General features: G+C 49.0%; 1 protein-coding gene across 1 annotated transcript; it reads left to right on the forward strand.

Annotated features, from left to right (window-relative positions):
* The first annotated feature begins 739 nt into the window (after positions 1 to 739).
* Positions 740 to 1,063, forward strand: LOC147975574 (uncharacterized). Its single transcript, XM_087520491.1, has one exon. It carries the CDS (start codon positions 740 to 742, stop codon positions 1,061 to 1,063), a length of 324 nt encoding a protein of 107 aa, XP_087376617.1.
* The last annotated feature ends 238 nt before the right edge of the window (positions 1,064 to 1,301 follow it).

The raw sequence follows: 1,301 nt of genomic DNA on the forward strand, positions 1-1,301 counted from the left end.
CCAAGTCTAAACGACGCCCTAAGGGCTGTATATATGGAGGAAGAGAGGGGAATTTCGTGGCCCTTGAGGGTGGGGTCCGAAACCAACCCTAACTCTTGTTTCCCCACACATACGGACTCTAAAAATAGCCTATACTTAAGTATTTCGAAATTACATGGGCCTGGCCCATTAATAAGGTGACGCAGCACCTAGAATAGCCTATGGACGAATATTATGAAGTGGCATCTTGTATATTTCGTCCAAGGCTTCATGCACTCCTTATGGCGGCTTCAAAGTCCTGAAATCATCACTTGTAACTCCGTTCTTGATCCCCTTGCGCATACCATCAACTCCATTCGTATTCTTGCTCCAATGTTCATCCTTCTCCAAGCTAGGACCTTCATTTGTAAGCAAAACAAATGTATCCAATTTAGGCAGCATCATAATCTCATGAACATTAGAATCATTACCAAGAAACGAAAGTACCTGGTAATTTAATTGGCGTGCGCGAGCTCTAGTAATTGGTCCAGTATATGTAACAGTAGGGGCTGTGGGTGTAACAATGGTATTGATGTCCTCATCACGGATTGTCTTTCATGGCATTGTGCCCGGCCTTTCCTGCTCACCAATCGGCAAGATCAAGATAGACGTCCTCTTCGGAGACAAAGATCACTTCCGCCGTGAGGCAATTTGGTTTGAGGTGGTTGACCTAGAGAGTCCTTATCATGTGCTCCTAGGCCGGCCAGCTCTAGCCAATTTCATGGCAGTACCTCATTATGCCTACCTCAAGATGAAGATGCCAGGAACCAAGGGCCTTATTACGATAGCCAGGGACTATGAGAAGTCAACCGCCTGTGCCGCGGCCAGCAACCGGCTGGCCGAGTCTCTTGTGATTGCTGCTGAGAAGAAACTCCTGGACCGGGTGGTGGCCACGGCCAGCAAGCAGCCGGACCTGTCACTAGATCCCAAAGAGTCAGAGACCCAGGGCTCCTTCCAATCGGCCAAAGAAACAAAGAAGATCCCCTTGGACCCTGAGCACCCGGAGGGGCACGCTGTCATAGGGGCCAACCTTGACAGCAAATAGGAAAGTGAGATCATTGATATCCTTCGTGAGAATCGGGACATCTTCGCATGGTCTCCCAAAGACATGCCGGGTGTTCTGATGGATTTCGCCGAGCACAAGCTACATGTCTGATCAGATGACAAACCAATCAAACAACCCCTCCGCCGACTGTCAGAAGAGAAGAATCATTGGTGAAGAGATCGCCCACCTGCTGGTAGCCGGCTTCATTATGGAAGTGTTTTTTCCACAGTGGCTTGCC

The sequence above is a fragment of the Triticum urartu genome, chromosome 4A, assembly GCF_056163025.1.
Source record: "Triticum urartu cultivar PI428250 chromosome 4A, HENAU_Tu73, whole genome shotgun sequence".
NCBI classification, from domain to species: Eukaryota; Viridiplantae; Streptophyta; class Magnoliopsida; order Poales; family Poaceae; genus Triticum; species Triticum urartu.